This window comes from Pleurodeles waltl, chromosome 3_1 (genome assembly GCF_031143425.1).
Source record: "Pleurodeles waltl isolate 20211129_DDA chromosome 3_1, aPleWal1.hap1.20221129, whole genome shotgun sequence".
NCBI lineage: Eukaryota > Metazoa > Chordata > Amphibia > Caudata > Salamandridae > Pleurodeles > Pleurodeles waltl.
In genome coordinates this window covers 1,376,455,099-1,376,475,941 of record NC_090440.1, presented here as the reverse complement: position 1 = coordinate 1,376,475,941, position 20,843 = coordinate 1,376,455,099, and the positions used below count along the sequence as shown (strand labels likewise).

Sequence of the window (20,843 nt, the reverse complement as noted above, 5' to 3'; positions counted from 1 at the left end):
CCCCTATTAATTATGTAAAAATGGAGATGAAGATGTGAACCCTTTATCTCGCATTGCCGCCCTTAATGCTAGCTGATGTTTTCAACACAGGAAAGTTGTGCCTCTTTTGGGTAAGGTCTTTGAGACCGCTTTACATTTCCTGCCAGACCTTTGTCTGTTAAAAAAAAAAAAAAAGACAATGTACATATATAGTGGCTCTTGGTCAGCGGACTTCATCCATTGGTCATTTACATTGCCATTCACATTTTGCTTCTGCCCACAGAACCGCATACAGCACGGGGCAATGGCCCATCCCACTTTTCCTACAGGCTTCCTTCAATTTGAGTGACTGCACAAAGCATGTGAACATTGTTTACTTCCACCTAAACATAGTTCCTGTTTAGTGAAAAAGGTGGCTCAGATGGGGCTCATGTTTTTTTAAATAATTACTTTACAAGTTATTTGTTTTTGCTTGCAGTTCGGGTTTCTATTTAATTGACGAATTATTTTCTGTTTTTTAAAGCTGTAAAAGAGCTGCATCAGCAAATTGTTTTTTATTTGAAATTTTATATTGCAATAGTATAGCAGCTAGCAATAGGAGGTAATGTATTTTTTTGTTTGTTTTATTATACCTGCTTACAATAAATAAGTAGCATTGCACTACTTTGTTAAGGCCAGACATGTTTGCTTAGCTAATGCCTTCTCAAGGATGCAATCTTTAGTTTGAGTTCATTTTTTTTATATATTGCCACTAAAAAACATCTTAATTGGTTAACAGTTTTACCTCAGTTAGGCGCTATACTCTTCTGAGCAAATGTAAGTTTATTTTTACATTTTCAAAGGGCTCATATTTAACAACCCTCTTCTCTACATTAAATGGTGCAGTGGATCCAGACACCATGTTTCGTAGCATTACGATTTCTTTATACTGAAATGGCTGTTTACCACGCTAAGTGAACTGTGTTTCTGACCTATTTGTAATTAGGAATAGTACAATGTTAATAGTGGGTCTTGGTAAATATGCTTCATCTTTTATCCTTCGTCTTATTTTCCTTTACAGTTGTGGTTCCAAAAAGCCCCATCACTGCCTCCGACATATGCTCTGAAAAGCTCAGCATGCAAAGTAGTGTAAGGAACATCAGACTCCACCCACCAGTGCGACAAGTCTGTAAGATCGACAAGAGGCGTGGACGAACGCCAAAGGGTCTCCTCCATCACCTTTCCTCCTACTCCTCCACGTCTATAGTGGAGCCTTTGAAGTTGCCAAAAAAGAGGGGACCAAAGCCTGGGAGCAAGGTAATTTGTAGACATCCAAATAATTTGCTTTTCATACAGCATTCATGTGTGGTCTTTCCATTTTACAGTACTTGACCTCGAAAAGTGAAGAGCTTAGTTGTCCCCGTCGAAATTAAAACCCGCGACCAAAATATTGCACACAGATACCAGAAGTACACTGTTAACCTGCTTATGCTCTTTAAACAGCACATGTCTTTTCCTGCTTCATTTTATTGCAGTGCTAGGGTTGAGTGGGAGTGGTTTCGGAGAGGCTAGAGATGTAATACAGTGTGAAACAAATTCCTTATAATGCCACGTAGATAATAATGGGTTGTGGGAGTGTTGAGAATCTGAAGCACAGTTATTGGATGTCACAGTAAAAAGATTGTCTGAAGACAACTACACAATCTGACAGTTAAATATAAAAAAAATAAAAATATGAAAATCACAAGTGAAGATACAGAATATAGAGCCAGATGTATCAAAGGATTTAATCCATTCTGTGTCTATGGGAAAATGTGTTCGTGCATATGGCCCATAATGCCCTCCTCACAGAATCACTGTTCCTTCTGGTGCCTGAGTTTTTGGGGTTTTTTTGTGCAGGGGGGTGTTGATAGGGGTGGTGGTATTCTGAGATTTTGAGGAGTAACGCTTAGGCGAAGTCAACATGTTTTTTCTGGTATTTCACCTAATGGCTTATGGTGAAATCTTTGGTGAAACACCACAGATCTCCAGTGCTCCAACTGAGCTTATCATTCGGAAGGCCTGCAAGTCGGTTTACGGATCCAACTGGATTTATCGCCCCCATCGTAATGAGGGCCTTATGGAATTATTCCATCGGCTGTCACCCAACAACTGGCAAATGTTCACTCTAGATGTACTATGTTCTTCAGTGTTCGGTGTGAAAATATAAACGCTGAAAAAAACAAAGGTTACATGGACGTTATAATTAGGCTCACATTTTAAAGGTAAAACACCTTAGAAATGCACCAGTAATAGTTAGAGTTATCTAAAATAACTAGAACCCGTGCCCAACCCCCACCATGCACAGTTTTTTCATCAACAATGTTTCTGCATTTATCACATTGATATTATCAATAATGTTATCTATGATGTCATGAGTGACGTAATTTATGGGTTAATTAGCAGTGCATGGGGAGGGTGCAAGTTACAGTTACCTTAGGGCGTGAGTTATAGTTACTTGAGGTTTTCAGTATGAGCCTTAAACATTTGTAGTTTAAACAAAATAAAAAAAAGAGTCAAACTAGTCCAGCTCAGTGTGAAGGTGTGTGCAATATTTAAATTGTAGAACAAGCCCTTCTGGGTACCCCCCGGTCCCATTGCTTCAGCAACCAAGGTGATGCTTTAAATAGCAGCTCCGTGGTTTCTGAAGCAAACCGTTCATCTCTGTTCCCTGCATGCATACCTTTGTGGCTGGTCCCGCTGTCAAAAATGAGTGTTTGCTGTGACTTGGCTGCAGCTTCAAAGAGTGGGCACCCCAGGGCCCCAGGAGCCTGCCCTAGGGGGTGGCGGTCCCCAGGGCCATCAGTGGCTCCTTCGAGGGGGGCCATGCGGCCCCCCCCTCCAATGTAGTTATAGCCCTGGGGAGATGGTGGTCCTCGGGGTTAATTGGGGTCCGAAACAGACCCCCTTTTACATTATTTAGAATGTCCCCTAGGGATGGCGATGATCCACAGGGCTGCGGTTGGGTGCCGGGGAGGTGCCACCGCTCATATTTCATTATATCCCCCGGTAGGTGCTGGCCCCCGGGGCTGTGGGGGAGGTCATCGGGCCTCCCCCACATATTAAAAGCATTTTTGCCCTGGGTGGTGGTCCGAGGGGCCACGCAGTCCTCCTCTCATATTTCATTATTCCCCTTGGGGAGGTGGTGGCCCCCGGGGCTGTGGTGGGGGCGAGGAGCCCCCGATTAAAAAATAAGAGTGCCCCTGGGACCAGGCCTACCAGGGGCTTTTTTCAAAAGCAAGCATGGGAGCCCGCACTTTAAAAAAAAAACATTTTAAAAAAATGTTTTATTACGGATTCGCGACTTTGCGCTAACATTTTTTTAATATGCTTTTTAGCCCTGGGGTGGTCCCTTTTGGCCCCCAGCACCAGAGCTAAGGGGTCAGGGTGTTCATACCCTGACCCCTTTTGTATTTTTTCATCTTTTTTTCTTGGCTTCAGCTGAGCCCTAGGATGGCTGCCAACAATTTGTTGTTGAAGTGTTGGCAGCTAGTCAGATATCGGACGAGATCGGGAGGGGTTGTGAATCCTTTGCGTCCCTAAATATACAAATTTGGATTTCCTTAAATTTCTCAAAAACTACTGAACAGATTTACACCATATATTTCCTATGGGAATTAACATTGAAAATGCTCTAAATTTCACCCCTTATATCTCGGCTCCCGCTTGATGGATCACCCGGAAACTTTCCAGACAGCAGCTCATGAGACTGTCAAATGTTTTTGCATAATTTCATGAAGGTTCGTCAAGCAGCGCCAAAGATATAGGCAAGCAAAAACACCTTTTTCTATAGACACTAGGCCCTAACTATAACTACCCAGTGGCAACCGCCACTGGGATATATATATATATATATATATATATATATATATATATATATATATATATATATGTTCGATGGCATGTGTAGCTGCAGATACACATGCTGTGCACATCCCACCATCTAGTGTTGGGTTCGGAGTGTTACAAGTTGTTTTTCTTCGAAGAAGTCTTTTCGAGTCACGAGATCGAGGGACTCCTCCCATTTCGGCTCCATTGCGCATGGGCGTCGACTCCATCTTAGATTGTTTTTTTTCCGCCATCGGGTTCGGACGTGTTCCTTTTCGCTCCGGGTTTCAGTTCGGAAAGTTAGTTAGAATCTCGGAAAAATCGTCAGTATTGTTTGCGTTCGGTATCGGGTTAGTTATAACAGATCGACACTGACTTTTGAAGAGCTCCGGTGGCCCTTCAGAGTTTTTTCGATTCCCCCGTCGGGGCCTGGTCGGCCCGGCCACGTGTCTCTTCAAGGCTGATGGAACGGACCCCATTCCGCTTCTGCCCAAAATGCCATAACAAGTATCCATATACAGATCAGCATCTGGTCTGTAACTTGTGTTTGTCGCCAGAACACAAGGAAGATACTTGTGAAGCATGTCGAGTGTTTCGTTCCAGGAAGACACTTAGAGACCGAAGAGCAAGAAGACTGCAGATGACGTCGGCGCCGACAGGACAAGGGCGTTTAGAGGAGGAAGAAGAAACCTTCTCCATCCAGGAATCGGACTCGGACGAGCTTGATCTCGAAGAAACGCCGAAAACCGCGAGTAAGACGTCGAAACATAAAACTCACGAGAAGACCACAAAGGCCCAGGGGACGCCACCGCCAACAGGCCATGGCTTAACCCGAAAAATAGGTGACCGAACATCGGCACCAAAAAAGGGCACGCTGGTGTCGAAGTCATCCGACTCCGGTCGAGATACCGCCACACAGCAATCTCAGGCCCGAGATAGCGGCTCCGAGCAAGTTCGGCACCGAGACAGCGGCACCGAAATGAGTCGGCACCGAGAGACAACGACGCCGAAAATAAAAAAGGTTTCGTCGGAACCGGAAAAAGTAGCCGAAAAGGTTTCGATACCGAAACATCCGGCCTCGGAACCGAAATCAAGTTCCCACACAGAGGAACAAGGGCTGTCCTCACAAATGAAAATACATAGATTTGGACAGGAATTGGAGACAATGGAGCCAGACTACACCCAAAGAAGGCTCCACATCCAAAAAGAAACGGGGAAGATCAGCACTCTCCCTCCTATTAGAATGAAACGCAAACTTGCCTTCCAGGAGAAAGACAAGCAGCCACAGGCAAAGGTGGCTAAACAAGTAAGCCCGCCACCGTCTCCACAACGCTCGCCGCAACCATCACCGGTAGCCACTCCACCTATGATGCAATCCCCGACTCATACAGGGATGAGTCAAGATGACCCTGACGCGTGGGATCTTTATGATGCGCCAGTGTCAGATAATAGTCCTGACTGTTATCCAGCTACACGGTCGCCACCAGAAGATAGTACAGCCTACGCACAGGTGGTGTCGAGGGCAGCGGCATTTCATAATGTCAGCCTGCATGCAGAGCCCATTGAAGACGACTTTCTATTTAATACACTGTCGTCCACACACAGCCAGTACCAGAGTCTCCCCATGCTACCTGGAATGCTAAAGCACTCCAAACAAGTGTTTGAGGAGCCTGTAAAAGGAAGGGCCATTACTCCAAGAGTGGAGAAAAAATATAAACCGCCACCAACAGACCCCGTGTACATCACACAACAGCTAACACCGGACTCAGTTGTAGTAGGGGCAGCTCGCAAGAGAGCGAACTGACATACTTCAGGAGATGCACCACCTCCAGATAAAGAAAGTAGAAAATTCGACGCAGCAGGGAAAAGGGTGGCGGCACAGGCAGCAAACCAATGGCGTATTGCAAACTCACAGGCTTTGTTGGCCAGATACGATAGGGCTCATTGGGACGAAATGCAACACTTTATAGAACATTTGCCCAAGGAGTTCCAGAAGAGAGCACAGCAAGTAGTAGAAGAAGGACAGAGTATCTCCATCAATCGGATATGGTCAGGAATGGATGCAGCAGACACAGCTGCTAGAACTGTCAACACAGCAGTGACAATAAGGAGACATGCATGGCTGCGTACATCAGGATTTTAACCAGAAATACAGCAAGCTGTGCTGAATATGCTATTTAACGGACAGCAGTTGTTTGGGCCGGAGGTGGACACTGCTATCGAAAAACTTAAGAAAGACACTGATACGGCCAAAGCCATGGGCGCACTCTACTCCCCACAGAGCAGAGGCACATTTCGAAAAACACAGTTTCGAGGGGGGTTTCGAGGGCAAAGCACAGAACCCACAACCTCACAAACAAGGCCCACTTATCAGAGCCAATATCTGCGGGGAAGTTTTCGGGGACAATATAGAGGGGGACAGTTCCAAAAAAGTAGAGGGAAGTTCCAAAGTCCCAAAACTCCACAAAACAAACAGTGACTTACACGTCACAAATCCCCAACACGTAACACCTGTGGGGGGGAGACTAACCAAGTTCTACAAACAATGGGAGGAAATAACAACAGATACTTGGGTATTAGCAATTATCCAGCATGGTTATTGCATAGAATTTCTCAAATTCCCTCCAAATGTCCCACCGAAAACACACAATATGTCAAAACAACACATAGACCTTCTACAACTGGAAGTACAAGCGTTGTTACAAAAAGAAGCAATAGAATTAGTACCAGTTCATCAGAAAGGAATAGGAGTTTACTCTCTGTACTTTCTCATACCCAAAAAGGACAAAACTCTAAGACCTATACTAGATCTCATTACGTTAAACACCTACATCAAATCAGATCACTTTCACATGGTGACATTACAGGACGTAATCCCATTGCTCAAACAGCAAGACTACATGACAACACTAGACCTAAAGGATGCATACTTCCATATACCGATACATCCTTCACACAGAAAGTACCTAAGGTTTGTATTCCAAGGGGTACATTACCAATTCAAGGTATTGCCATTTGGGATAACAACTGCGCCAAGAGTTTTTACAAAATGCCTGGCAGTGGTAGCTGCGCATATCAGAAGACAGCAAATACACGTGTTCCCATACCTAGACGATTGGCTAATCAAAACCAACACGCAAAAAAGGTGTTCACAACACACAAAGTATGTTATCGACACACTCCACAAACTAGGTTTCTCAATCAACTACACAAAGTCGCACATTCAGCCGTGCCAAACACAGCAATACTTAGGGGCGACAATCAACACAACAAAAGGGGTTGCCACTCCAAGTCCACAAAGGGTACAAGCTTTCCACAAGGTAATACAGGTCATGTATCCAGAACAAAAAATACAGGTCAAGATGGTAATGAAACTACTAGGCATGATGTCCTCATGCATAGCCATTGTCCCAAATGCAAGATTGCACATGCGGCCCTTACAACAGTGCCTAGCATCACAATGGTCACAGGCACAGGGTCAACTTCTAGATCTAGTGTTGATAGACTGCCAAACATACACCTCGCTTCTATGGTGGAGCAACATAAACTTAAACCAAGGGCGGCCTTTTCAAGACCCAGTGCCTCAATACGCAATAACTACGGATGCCTCCATTATAGGATCGGGAGCTCATCTCAATCAACACAGCATCCAGTGACAATGGGACACTCAGCAAAGACAACTTCATATAAATCACTTAGAACTACTGGCAGTATTTCTAGCGCTAAAAGCATTTCAACCCATAATAAGCCAAAAACACATCCTTGTCAAAACAGACAACATGACAACGATGTATTATCTAAACAAACAAGGAGGAACACACTCAACTCAGTTGTGTCTTCTAGCACAAAAAATATGGTATTGGGCGATTCACAACCACATTCGCCTAATAGCACAGTTTATTCCAGGGATTCAGAATCAGTTGGCAGACAATCTTTCTCGGGATCATCAACAGATCCACGAATGGGAGATTCACCCCGAAATACTAAACACTTACTTCCAAAGATGAGGAACACCACAAATAGACCTATTTGCAACAAAAGAAAACGCAAAATGCCAAAACTTCGCATCCAGATACCCACAAGATCAGTCTCAGGGCAATGCGTTATGGATGAGTTGGTCAGGGATATTTGCATACGCTTTTCCCCCACTCCTTCCATATCTAGTAAACAAATTGAGTCAAAACAAACTCAAACTCATACTAATAGCACCAACTTGGGCAAGACAACCTTGGTACACAACACTACTAGACCTCTCAGTAGTGCCTCATGTCAAACTACCAAACAAACCAGATCTGTTAACTCAACACAAACAACAGATCAGACACCCAAATCCAGCATCGCTGAATCTAGCAATTTGGCTCCTGAAATCTTAGAATTCGGACACTTAGGGGGTCATTCCGACCCCGGCGGGCGGCGGTTGCCGCCCGCCTGGCGGGAACCGCCATATGGCCGCTCCGCTGTCGAAAGACCGCTGGGGCCATTCTGACTTTCCCGCTGGGCGCTAGCCAATATAGCGCCCGCTGGCCCAGCGGGAAAGAGGCCTGCAACACTGAAGCCGGCTCCGAATGGAGCCGGAGGTGTTGCAGGTGTGCGACGGGTGCAGTTACACCCGTCGCGCTTTTCACTGTCTGCTAAGCATTTACCATACAAGAACCATTTATTCAGATACACAGGCATAAAGTAGTCTTACGAACAAATCCTAAATTCTTACCAAAAGTCATATCACCGTTCCACTTGAACCAAACAGTAGAACTACCAGTGTTCTTTCCACAGCCAGATTCTGTAGCTGAAAGAGCACTACATACATTAGACATCAAAAGAGCGTTAATGTACTACATTGACAGAACAAAACTAATTCGAAAAACAAAACAATTATTTATTGCTTTCCAAAAGCCTCATACAGGAAATCCAATTTCTAAACAAGGCATTGCTACATGGATAGTTAAGTGCATTCAAACCTGTTATCTTAAAGCAAAAAGAGAACTACCTATTACACCAAAGGCACACTCAACTAGAAAGAAAGGTGCTGCCATGGCCTTTCTAGGAAATATTCCAATGATCGAAATATGTAAGGCAGCTACATGGTCTACGCCTCATACATTTACCAAACACTACTGTGTAGATGTGTTAAAGGCACAACAAGCCACAGTAGGTCAAGCAGTACTACCAACATTGTTTCAAACAACTTCAACTCCTACAGGCTGATCCACCGCTTTTGGGGAGATAACTGCTTACTAGTCTATGCACAGCATGTGTATCTGCAGCTACACATGCCATCGAACGGAAAATGTCACTTACCCAGTGTACATCTGTTCGTGGCATTAGTCGCTGCAGATTCACATGCGCCCACCCGCCTCCCCGGGAGCCTGTAGCCGTTTAGAAGTTGATCTTGAACATTTATAAATTTGTAAATATATTACTTTAAACTACATTATGTACATACGTATTCACTCCATTGCATGGGCACTATTACTAGCATACACAACTCCTACCTCACCCTCTGCGGGGAAAACAATCTAAGATGGAGTCGACGCCCATGCGCAATGGAGCCGTAATGGGAGGAGTCCCTCGATCTCGTGACTCGAAAAGACTTCTTAGAAGAAAAACAACTTGTAACACTCCGAGCCCAACACTAGATGGCGGGATGTGCACAGCATGTGAATCTGCAGCGACTAATGCCACGAACAGATGTACACTGGGTAAGTGACATTTTCCATATATATATATATATATATATTTATACATATGTTCTATGGCCTGTGTAGCTGCAGATACACAATGCTGCATAGCTGCATATCTCTTCCGACATCTAGTGTTGGGCTCGGAGAGTTACAAGTTGTTTTTCTTCGAAGAAGTCTTTTCGGAGCCACAGGATCGAGTGACTCCCCCTCTCGGTTACATTGCGCATGGGCATCAACTTCATTGTTAGATTGTTTTCTTTCCTCGGTCAGCTTCAGTCGTATTTCCTCTCCCGCTGAGACTTCGAATCGGAAACCTTAGAAAAGTCATTTAATAATCGGTATTATTTCGATCGCGTTCCATCTAGCCCGAACCGTTAGTGCCGTTGGAATATAGATTTCGTCCTTCTGGGCGCGTGCGCCTGACTCGGGCCTGTTCGGGCCTACCGGGTGGAAACCTGATGGATCGGACTCTATTTCGATTCTGGCCTTGGTGCCATGCGATGTTTCCCTATACAGACTAACACCTGGTTTGTAATCTGTATCTTTCTCCGGACCACCAAGAAGAGGATTGTGAGGCCTGTCAATCGTTTCGATCCAAGAAGACCTTGCGGGATCGGAGATCCAGAAGGTTGGAGATGGCGTCGAAAAGTACAGAGCATCTCGACGTCATGGAAGAAAAACAGGCGCAAGCAGCAGTCTCCATCCGAGACACCAACTGTGAGCAAGAATCGGAAGAAGATAGGCCTATCACTGCTGGCCAGCACGTGAGTACGTCTGCCCCTATGCCCACATACAAAAAAAACACCGAAGGCCTTGGGTACACCACATCCAGAAGGCCATGGTTCGACGGAAAAAAGACTGTCGTCGACCGACCTTCGGGTTCAGCGCCGTAAAAAGCCACTTTTCCGTCCACTTAGGAGTCGAGTAAATCAATAAAAAGTTCTGCCTCTGACTACAGTAAGCATCCTCACTCCTTGGAGTCGAAGCTGCGATGCCATGCTTAGGGGCCGAAACATCTGACTTAGTTTTAAGGCCAAAAAAAGATCCAACCTTCCAACCCAAGAAAGCTTATACAGAGGAACAAGGACTTTCGAGCCACCTCAAACAAAGTTCGAAGCCAATGCAGGAATCTTACAGACCTTCTGAGGAGGACACTGAGATTCAGCCCATACTGGAGGTTATGGATGAGAAACAATCCAGAATTCATATACACAAAGAGACAGGCAGAATTGTTACTGCACCTCCTTTGAAAACTAAAAGAAAGCTGGATTTTCAAGAGGAATTAGACTCTGTTCAACAACCAGCAACAATGTACAAGCAAAAGGAGAAGTCAGTACCTGTCCCTACTTCTCCTCCTCATTCACCACAGCTTTCGTTTTCACCTCCACACACTAGTCCACTACTGTTGCCTTCACCAATGCACTCACAGTACTCTCATGGGGATACAGTGGATCCTTGGGATCTATATGACCCAGATCCTATTCCAGATAATGATCCTGACTTATACCCTTCCGAGCCTTCTCCACCAGAGGACACTACTGCATACACGCAGGTTGTTTCCAAAGCAGCTGCTTATCATGGGGTGCTTATGCATACTGAGCCCCAAGAGGAGGATTTCTTGTTCAACACTCTGTCTTCCACTCACTCTAGATATCAGTGCCTTCCCATGTTGCCTGGAATGGCCAAACATGCAGACCAATTTTTTAGTGAGCAGTCAAAGCTAGAGTGATTACTCTGTGTATTGAAAAGAAGTACAAACCTGCTCCTACAGACCCAGATTACATCACCAAGTTCCTCCAGATTCAGTGGTGGTGAGTGCGTCTAGAAAAAGGGCTAATAGCCAATCCTCAGGGGATGCTCCTCCACCTGATAAGGAGAGTAGGAAGTTTGATGCTGCTGGCAAGAGAGGGGCTACGCAAGCGGCCAACCAATAACGAATTGCAAATTCACAAGCACTTCTTGCCAGATATGATAGAGCCCACTGGGATGAGATGCAAGAACTCATACAGCACCTCCCAAAAGAGCATCAAAAGAGGGCACAACAGATCCCAGAAGAGGGACAGGCCATAAGTAACAACCAGATAAGGTCTGCCCTCGATGCTGCCGATACAGCTGAAAGGAATGTAGATGCTGCCGATACAGCCGAAAGGAATGTAAATACTGCCATTACATTAAGAAGGTATGCATGGCTATATTCTTCTGGCTTTAAACCAGCAATCCAACAGGCAGTACTTAACATGCCTTTTGACAAGAAACACTTACTTGGACCTGAGGTCGATACGACCATAGAAAAGCTAAGGAAATACTCAGATACTGCCAAAGCAATGGGAGCATTATACATAACACCGTATAGAGGCTCCTTTCGCAGGCCACAATTTAGGGGAGGATTCAAACCACAATCCTCTGAAGCTTCTACCACCCAGACAAAGCAGGGACAACAGCAGCAACAACATTAGAGAGGAGGGGTTTAGAGGGTCCTAGAGAGGCCAATATTTTAGAAACTGAGGCAGGTTCCAAGCCTCAAAACAAGCAACTACACCATCCAAACAGTGACTTCTTTCCTACCCCTCCACCCCACACATCTCCTGTGGGGGAAGACTACATCAATTCCACTCTCATTGGCAAAATATCACCACAGACAATTGGGTGTTATCAATTATCCGCAATGGCTACTGCCTAGAATTAATCTCCACCCCTCAAAACATTCCACCAAGTTACCACAAATTGTCCCCAGAACACAACGTTCTGTTGCAACAGGAGGTACAATCACTACTACTAAAACATGCAATAGAATTGGTCCCACATTCTCAACAAGGACCAGAAGTATACTCACAATACTTCCTCATTCCCCAAAAAGATGGCACTCTAAGGCCTATCCTAGACCTTAGGTCTCTCAATCTATACATCCTGTCAGAACATTTTCACATGGCAACTCTGCAGGATGTCATTCCACTACTACAGAAACAAGATTACATGACTGCTTTAGACCTCAAAGATGCGTATTCCCATATACCCATCCATCCAGCTTACAGAAAATACCTCAGGTTTGTCATAGTAGGAAAACATGACCAGTTCAAAGTTCTGCCATTCGGCATAACAACAGCTCAAAGAGTGTTCAAAAAATGTAAAGCAGTAGCAGCAGCCTACTTAAGAAGGCAACACGTTCACATCTTTCCATATCTAGACGATTGGCTTATAAAATCAAGCAATTTTGCACAATGCCAACAACACACTCCGTACGTTGTAGAAACCCTACATACACTAGGGCTCACTCTAAATTATCAGAAATCTCACCTTCAACCAGTACAACCTTACCTAGGTGCTATTCTAAATACTCAAAAAGCCCTAGCATATCCAAATACACAAAAGATACAGGCTTTCCAAAATCTCATATCACACATACAGCCAAATCAACAATACACTGTAAGATTTATCATGAAGATTTTAGGAATGATGGCATCTTGCATAGCGATAGTACCACATGCAAGACTCAACATGAGGCCTTTACAGCAATGCCTCTCACAACAATGGTCTCAGGCACACTGTCAATTGCAAGATCTAGTGTTGATAGACTGCCAAACGCACATGTCCCTTCAACGGTGGAATCTCAGCAATCTAATGAAGGGGCGGTCATTTCAAGACCCTGTGCCTCAGACCACAATAACAACAGACGCATCAATGATAGGTTGGGGAGCCCATCTCGACAACCATACCATTCAAGGGGAATGGGATTCCAAACAGAAGGAATTTCACATAAACCATTTAGAATTATTAGCTGTGTTTCTTGCCCTAAAAGCATTTGAACCCCTTCTCAAATACAAGATTGTTCTGATAAAAATAGACAACAGGACGACCATGTATTACCTCAGAAAACAAGACGGGACACAATCATCTCAACTGTCCCTACTAGCCCAGACAATATGGAAATGGGCAATTCACAATCACATTCATCTGTTAGCAGAATACATTCCAAGAATACACAATCAGCTGGCGGATCTCTTAAGCAGAAATCACCAACAAACACACGAATGGGAGAGTCAATGCCAGGTACTTCAAAAGTACTTTAAAAAATGGGGAACACCAGAAATAGACCTATTCACAACAAGCGAAAACACAAAATGCCAAAACTTCGCATCCAGACACCCACATCCCCTATCCAAGGGCAATGCTCTATGGATCAATTGGTCAGGGATATTTGCTTACGCTTTTCCCCACTCTCCCACTCCTTCCCTTTCTGGTCAACAAACTAAGTCAGATTTCTCTCACCATGATGCTCATAGCCCCAACGTGGGCACGACAACATTGGTACTCAACACTCCTAGACTTGTCTTTAGTACCTTATTCCAAACTCCCAAACAGACCGGATTTGTTAACACAAAACAAAGGTCAAATCAGGCACCCAAACCCCAGTGCTCTCAATTTAGCGATTTGGCTCCTGAAGTCATAGAATTTGGATACCTAAAACTTCCATTAGAATTTATGGAAATGCTTAAGCAGGCATGTAAACCTACTACTAGACAATGTTATGCTAACATATGGAAAAGATTTGTTTACAACTGTCCATCTAAAAACACTGATCCAGTTACAGCATCAATACAAGATATTGCATGCTATCTACTTAATTAGCAAAAATCTAATTTGGCTTTTTCATCCATCAAAATTCACCTTACTTCAATTTCTGCATACTTACAGACTATTCAGCACTCTTCTCTATTCAGAGTTCCCATTATTAAAGCCTTCATGGAAGGATTAAAATGCATTATTGCACCTAGAACACCACCTGTCCCTTCTTGGAATCTAAATATTGTACTTACCAGACTCATGGGCCCACCTTTTGAACCCATGCACTCTGATCAAATTCAGTTTTTGACATGGACAGTTGCCTTCCTCATAGCCATTACTGCATTATGAAGAGTTAGTGAAATACAAGCATTCACTATTGAGGAACCTTTTATCCAAGTACACAAACTTAAAGTTGTACTTAGAACAAATCCTAAATTTCTCCCAAAAGTAGTATCTCTTTTCACATCAACCAAACAGTGGAATTGCCAGTCTTCTTTCCACAGCCACACTTAGTTGCAGAAAGAGCCCTTCATACTCTGGACCTCAAAAGAGCTCTTATGTACTATATAGATAGAACTAAAGATTTTAAGAAAACAATATAACTTTTTGTTGCTTTTCAGCAACCGCATAAAGGCAATCCAATATCTAAACAAGGGTTAGCAAGATGTATTGTTAGATTTATACAAACATGTGACATTAAGGCAAAAACCCAACTTTTGATCACACCTAGAGCACATTCTACAAGAAAAAAAGGTGCGTCTATGGCATTCTTAGGAAACATACCAATGGCTGATATATGTAAAGCTGCCACATGGTCTGCTCCTCATACATTTACAAAACATTATTGTGTAGATGCATTTCAAAGCAACAGGCCAATGTTGGCCAAGCTGTCTTACTAACACTATTTCAAACAACTTCAACTCCTACAGGCTAGCCACCGCTTATTTTTGCGAGGATTAACTGCTTTGTAGTCTATGCATAGCATGTGTATTTGCAGCTACACATGACAGCGAATGGAAAATGTTACTTACCTAGTGTACATCTGTTCGTGGCATGTAGTGCTGCATATTCACATGCACCCTCCTTCCAACCTGGAAGCCTGTAGTCGTTCAAGTTTATCATTTGGACATATGTAGATACATTTACATTTGCATGGACATCTCTTTATATTCTTATTCTCTATTACTTCTTCCTTCATCCTTTGCAGGAAAATAATCTAACAATGAAGTTGATGCCCTTGCGCACTGTAACCGAGAGGAGGAGTCTCTCAATCCTGTGACTCCGGAAAATACTTCTTCAAAGAAAAACAGCTTGTAACTCTCTGAGCCCAACACTAGATGTTGGAAGAGATATGCATAGCATGTGATTCTGCAGCACAACATATATATAACATTACCCAGTGATAGTCGCCACTGGGTAGGTATCGTTAGGTCACCTTTTCATAGGAAAAGCATTTTTTGTGTTGCTAATAACTTTGGCACAGTTTGACAAATCTCATGAAGCATTAAAAAAATGTGCTAATTTATGACTAGTTTGTTCATGGAAAGTTTTGGGGGGGAGAGTAGAATTACACTAAATTTGGCAGGAAGCTAGATTTTGGTATGTAAATTGTTCTTTCTGTGATTTGGTGTAAATCCGCCCAGTAGTCTTTGAGAAGTTAAGGTTAAAAAAATACAGATATCTGGATGGTTGGGTTCGAGGGACTCTAGCAAGAGCCCTTTGAACCCAGTTTTAAAAAATAGAGCATTCTGGTTGTCCCAGGGAGTTTCTTCCCCCTGGGCCAATTCGGTCCTTCAGAAGACAGACTCCCACAGAGCGAGCGCTCTGATCGGCTGCCAGCAACATGAGAAGATTGTTGCTGGCAGCCATTACAGGATTCAGAGACTTAGTCCCCTGCAGAAGTAAAAAACAATAGTAACATAGGGGCAGGGTAGGGCTACCCTTCCCCCCTTAGGATCCTTGGATGAGGGCCCAGTGTGACCCTCCCTGTGGGCCAAAAGTCCAAAATAATAAGCATTTTTATGCTATCCCACGGCTCCTCAGGTCCATAAAGGGCTTGCAGGGGGGCACAATGCCCTCCCCCCCTTTTTAAAGGACAAGAGCTGTACACTGTGAATTTTAAGGTGCACTTTTATTTAATAAATAAAACTATTTAAACGTGTTTCGACCAAACTGATGTGGTCACTGATGGCAAGTCCTACTTCATTGTCTTGTTTTATACCAACTGTCCACTGTCCCAATTATGCCGCATTGTGGAACTTGTAGTTATGCAAATAAACGTGCAGTGAAACCAAATGAAAAACCACATAAACAATTCTGTAATTTTACACTTCACACTTAAAGCAGTTGAGGGGGCAAAAATCAATGTACATTAGAAAAGTGGGTAATTATTGACATTGACAATGCTCCAAAACAGAAATTAGGCATTTAAATATCCAGTTTACTTATCTTAAATCAGTAACCAATTCTCTAATAAAAGTCAACAATGTGAACTGATGACAAAATATTGCATTGTAAGGCTGTGAGCTAGTGATGGTATAGTAAGTACCCCTTTGCTCATCACCACAGTTTTTGATCCGTCTATTGTTGAATGCTCAATAGGTGCTTAAATAACTCATATCATGTATTTCTACATGAAATCCCCTTTCCATTAGAAACAGAAAACTACATTATTAGATTATGATGATGAATACACAGCGAAAGAACTATTGATTTGTTTGGTCGAAACACTTTGGACAGTTGCTGTGTTGATTTTTATTGAAAAAAGTGCACTGGAATTCACCGTGTGCAGTGCGATCGTTTGTGTAGGAACAAAAAATATATATATTGCCTACTGGCGATTGCCAGTAGGTAGTTATAATTAGGACCTAGTTACTGTTAAAAAAGCATTTTTTCCTTGCCTATATCTTCGGCGCTGGTTGATGAATATTTTCAAAATATTTTGAAAAAAATTCAACGCTCTCGTCAGCTGCTGTCTGGAAAGTTTTTGGGTGATCTGTCAAGCAGACCTGAGAAAGAGGGTGTGGGGGGGGAACAAAAAAGTTGCATTTCACATGTTAATTCTCCTATGGATTTTGAACAGAAATAGCGCCAGAACCACTGGACAGAATTACACCAGATTTGGGACAAAGGTAGCTCTTGATCCAGAAAGCACCTATTTTGTTATTTGGTGTAAATCCGTCCTGTAGTTTTTGAAATACTAAAGAAAAAACTAATTTGTATATATGGACGTGAAGACTCTGCATACCTTTCCGATCTCGTGCTGAGATGTAAATGAACGCCATCACTCTAAGTAGGAAGTGTTGGCAACCATCTTGGGACTGTGCTTGAGCTCAGTCCCAGAAAAAAGATTTAAAAAAAGAAGGGGGGCCAGGGCAGGCAGACACTGACCCCTTAGCTCTGGTGCTGGGGGTACTAGATGGATCCCCACAATCCAGTCACCCTCCGAACCTGTGAATGGGCCATAGCCATACTGTCACTGGTACTGGGATGCTCTACAAGAAGTTCCTCATCATTGTTCAAGCCAAAATGCATATTAGTTTGCAACTCGATAATATATCTTGATTCCAATTGCCTCAGTTTTGATGTTCTGTTACCTCCCCTTTTGTGTGCAGGCATATTATCTATGCCATAATATCTAATAATTTTCCAACATTCTTTTGGTGTGTTTGTAGACGTTTTGCCAGCGCATAGATCTGTGGAGCAGAGCAAAGGTTCCTTTGTTGATTTTATTCCTGATGAAAAGTCGTCCTCTTCTATGTGTTGCTTTGTGGTTGATACAAAACAGTTGGAGGTGGATCTTCTAGCAACCAGTAACCAATGTAGGATCCTCAAGGCAGGGGAGATGTAGGCTTGAGGCTTTTATATGTACGAGTCGTCTGTCAGCAGAGAGTTCTGAATCCTAATCTGTTGGAGTCTTTTCATGGTAGATAGAGATGACCTGTGGTAGAGGTCATTGGCGTAATCCATTTTAGACAGTATGATCTTGCTAACTTTTCCACTTGGACCTTCATTGTTAACTTAGCGTTCATGGTAATTCCAAAGTTTCTGACTTCCTTAGATACTTTAGGAGGTAGTCCCAGACCATCAGGCTAGGAGCAGAGTGGGTCATAATGTTTCCAATTGCCACTTGTGAGTATTTCTATTTTGGAAGCATTCAGTTTGAGATGACTCCATGTCATCCACTGATGAACGGCTTTGAGGCAACTGAAGACTTGTGTTTTCAATGTCTTTGATGAATTGCAGTTTCAGGAGTATTTGTGTGTCATCTGCTCAATTGTAATATGTGAGCTGAAATGAATTGATCATTGCTGGTAATGACTTCATGTATTTGGTGAAAAGCATGGGTGAGATGACTGAGCCTTGTGGAACCCCTGCTTTTGTGAAGTACGGTTTGGATGAAAAAGGGGGGAGTATGGATGACATTTGTTCAGTCTTAAAGGTAGGTTGTGATCCAATCAAATTCAGTTTGGTAGTCTGGAAATATGAAGTTGTCGTCAATGAATTGTGACATATCAGTGAATGCTGCTCTCTCTGTGAGTTTGCCCAGGAAAAATCCATTTGTAATTGGTCTGTAGTTGTTGGGGTCATGCGGGTCCAGGTTTGCTTTCTTTAATAAGGGGCATATGTATTCCTTTTTTTAGGTCTTCTGGAAAGATTGCTGTAGTTAAAGAATTGTTGATGATTATTCTGAATGGTGTGGCAGCTGAGGTAGCTAAAATAATGTTTTTGAAAATGGGTTGTGGACAGGTGCATAAGGGCAGCTGGAAGGCCTGCTTGCTTTGACCAGACTCATAAATTCACGTTGTGATATTTGTTTAAAGGAATGCAGATGCTGGGTTGGTCTTCAGTTTAGGGAATATTTGAAAATGGGTTGGTGCTGTGGTTTTCCTTTATTTTAAATAGGAGTCCAACATTTCTGCTTTGGCTGTGTAATGATTTGGCCGTTTGTCTGTGAGTTCCTTCCATTCATTTAGGTTTAAGAAATTCTGTGAGAATTTTATTAAATTCTTTATTTGCAGAGTTAGCATTTTGAATTCTGTTTGAATAGTACCTTTATTTTTAGGTTTTTTTTATTGTTGATTTATATATGTTGTTAAGTTTGCGTAGGTGAAGTTAGTCTTGATTGCTGTTTGTTTTGAGGCAGGTTTGTTGCAGCTTTCTGATTTGTCGTCTTATCTTTTTTTAGTTCTGTACTTCTCTAAGGTGCTTGTTTTCTTTTCTTTTGTCTTGTTTTGTTGTTCTTAGTGGTATTAGGATATCTAAAGCTTCCTGTAGCCATTCAAGTTTTTCAACAAAATGTATTGTGTCTAGATCTGCGTTGGCTGTTAGTTGTGTTTCTAAGTATTCAAAATTGAGTTTGCTCCAAGCTTGATAGGTGGATGCATGTAAGTTGGTTGGGAGTGATGATTTGTCGTCCTTTATGTTGGAAAGCCACCAAATGTTGGTCTGACCACGTGACTGGAGTAATCTTTGAAAGGTAACTAGTTCTGGATTTGCAAAGATAACATCTAGGATATGTCTAGCTGGATGTTTGAGATTGTGTACAATCTGACGTATGTTCAGTGTGACCAGACCAGTGATGATATCTTTTTGGATGGGGCATTTTGAGTTTGTCAAACCAAATGTTTAGGTCCCCAAGAATGCATAGGTTGGAGTTTAGTGTTACAAAGTTTAAAGTATCTAGAAATGTGTCTGGGAATGTTGGATTGCTCTGTGGTTGTTTGTAAAGGAGGAAGAAGTCGGTGTAGCGTTGCATCTGGCAAAGTTGGTCTCGCAACCTTGTATGGAAATGTCGGTTGTTTTGCAGAGAGTGATTGTTTGCTTGTATGTAACAGCTAGTCCACCTCTTCGTTCGCCTACATGATTTTGTGTGATAGTTCGATAGGCTGGGGGAACAGCATTCATGCAAGACTGGAGTAATGCCATCTCCCAACCATGATTCTGTTACGAAGAGTAAGTCAGGTTGTGTGTCAGTGAGTGGGTCGTAGATGTGGTGTTTGTTTTTAGAGAGAGATCGAGCATGGATTAGTAGGCAGTTTGGAAATAGTTTTTTGGTGGTTGTGTGACTTTTGTAGAGGAGTGAGCAGTATATCTCGAACTTGTAGCGGGTGTGTTATTATTGCTGGTATCAATTGTGTGAGGGTTGCAATAGTGTTGTTTTTTCTATATTGTATTCCTCGGCCAACAGGCTTAGAAGGCCTTTTGTTGGGTTTGTGTCTGTTGGTGGTGGAGATGGTGGTTGAGAGTGAGATGGTGAGTTGTGTTGTTTTTAGAGTAGCCTTGTGTAATAGGACATGGGGATACAAAGTTGTGAAGAGTGGCATGTTTATTTTGTTTGCGTCTGTTTAGGGTGGAAGGTATGTGGGGGTAGAGGTGGTGGTGGAGCATGTGGATCATATTCTAAGTCTCTAAATTGTGCAATGGAGGAGGGGCAGGTAAATGAGAGTTGTTGTGTTGGTGTATTTCTTGTTGTGTGTGTTGGTGAAGATAGAAAAGTAGATGTGGGAGTAAAGATGGATTAGGATGTGTGTTATTTGTGTAGACACAAGGGAGAGAGTGGGTGTATGTTTCTAATTTGTAATGGAAAGTACTATGAAAGTGTGTGTGAGTTTGATGTGCTGGTGTGTATGTGTATGTTGTTTTGTTTTTTATGGATTAGTGAGAGTAGATATTTATTTAGTGGTTTTATGAGAAGGATTTATATGTAAAGTACTACTGCTGAATGGTATTTGAATTGTACAGGGGGTGGTGATGTGTTTTGGAGAACAGTGT

General features: G+C 42.8%; 1 protein-coding gene across 3 annotated transcripts in view; it reads left to right on the top strand.

Annotated features, from left to right (window-relative positions):
* SCMH1 (Scm polycomb group protein homolog 1) overlaps nt 1–20,843 on the top strand; it is a 400,787-nt gene that overhangs the window by 189,537 nt on the left and 190,407 nt on the right. For all 3 annotated transcript variants that reach the window (XM_069224887.1, XM_069224886.1, XM_069224888.1), the window contains one exon: nt 1,040–1,275. In XM_069224887.1, the coding sequence (XP_069080988.1) occupies nt 1,040–1,275 (236 nt within the window). The remainder of the gene's footprint in view (nt 1–1,039; nt 1,276–20,843) is intronic.